We start from the raw sequence: 1,386 nt of genomic DNA on the forward strand, positions 1-1,386 counted from the left end.
CCTGCCCCAAGTACCCTCTGATGCCCTGCCCCAAGTACCCTCTGAGCCCCGTCTGTCCTCTGATGCCCTGCCCCATGTACCCTCTGAGCCCCGTCTGTCCTCTGATGCATTCTGTCCCTGCCTGTTAGTTATTACAACCATTGTCACTCATGCTACAGCTGTAATTTTTTCCAATTTCCAAGACACTTTTCCATCACAATTTATAACTCAGTTTTCAGCTGACGTTTTGCATTTCCTTGGTTCCTGGCGGGAAGACTTGAGACTGGCTTCAGTTTCTGCCTACATGACTTTAGACATACCTTAGTCCTTCCATCTGGTGGGTGACAGAAGCATCTAAGTTTTTAATTAAGTTTTAAGGTTTTTGCAGTGCTCAGATCAAAGACATCTTCTCATGTGCTGGCTAGGCAAGTGCTCTGCTACTGAGCCTCCATCCTCAGTGAGCTCCCAAGCATGTCAGACATATAACAGCAGTTAACAAGGTCACGGGAATGGATGGCACGTGCCTGAGCAGGGATTGAACTCAGCAGGAACTAGATAGCATCCACAGCTGGGGAGAGCGGGCCCTGTGTCCTGCCGTGAGCCTTGTGTGCCGCAGGGGCCTTTACTGTGTGGACAAGTAGGGTTGGGCCTGTCCTCTCCCAGCCGCGAAGCCTGTGCTTTAAGTGCTGCTTTTGTGCCAGGGCGCCCATGTGACCATCAATGCCCGGGCTGAGGAGGATGTGGAGCCTGAGTGCATCATGGAGAAGGTTGCCAAGGCCTCTGGGGCCAACTACAGCTTCCATAAGGAAAGCAGCTCCTTCCAGGATGTAGGGCCGCAGGCCCCAGTGGTGAGTCCTGCCCATCGTTATCTTCCTCCATGCCTGAGAGCGGGGACCAGAAATGTAGTTCCTAATGTCGAGGTAACTACATTCCTCCTGCTTGGTGTCTTTAGATGGTAATCCTAACCCTGCTGGGCACCACCCCCACGGGCTTGGCAAAGGCCCTGCAGCTGAGACCGTCCACAGGGGCTTCAGTGTCTGCATGACTTGGATGGTCCCTGGTAGGAGCCATTGTGGAGCGCGTCCGCTGGCTTTATTATGGAGCCTGAAACCACACAGGCATGCATTTCTGGCATCACGTGGAGCTCATGGCTGCAAACCACTTATTAGTCATACAGTTGGGATCCATGGTGACTCTCCTGGATGCTGTCAGCTGACAGCTGTCAGAGGAGCAGCCTGCTTTAGCGCTGCCAGGAGTCTCGGATAAGAATCCTTTTCTGTGCCCATCAGCGAGGACCAGCTTCCACCAGAAACACTCATGTTTGCATATACCCACTGTTCTCAGGATGCCAGGACCTTGCTGCATGGGTTCCCTTTTTTTTTTTTTTTTTTTTTTTTTTTTTTTTTT

At 51.8% G+C, this 1,386-nt stretch overlaps 1 protein-coding gene across 3 annotated transcripts in view; it reads left to right on the forward strand.

Moving 5' to 3' along the window:
• The window catches only part of Dbnl (drebrin like), a 12,340-nt gene that overhangs the window by 6,521 nt on the left and 4,433 nt on the right, over window positions 1–1,386 (forward strand). For all 3 annotated transcript variants that reach the window (XM_021176979.1, XM_021176980.1, XM_021176981.1), the window contains exon 5: window positions 681–827. In XM_021176979.1, coding sequence (XP_021032638.1) covers window positions 681–827 — 147 coding nt within the window. The remainder of the gene's footprint in view (window positions 1–680; window positions 828–1,386) is intronic.

Source organism: Mus caroli, chromosome 11 (assembly GCF_900094665.2).
Source record: "Mus caroli chromosome 11, CAROLI_EIJ_v1.1, whole genome shotgun sequence".
Classification (NCBI taxonomy): Eukaryota; Metazoa; Chordata; class Mammalia; order Rodentia; family Muridae; genus Mus; species Mus caroli.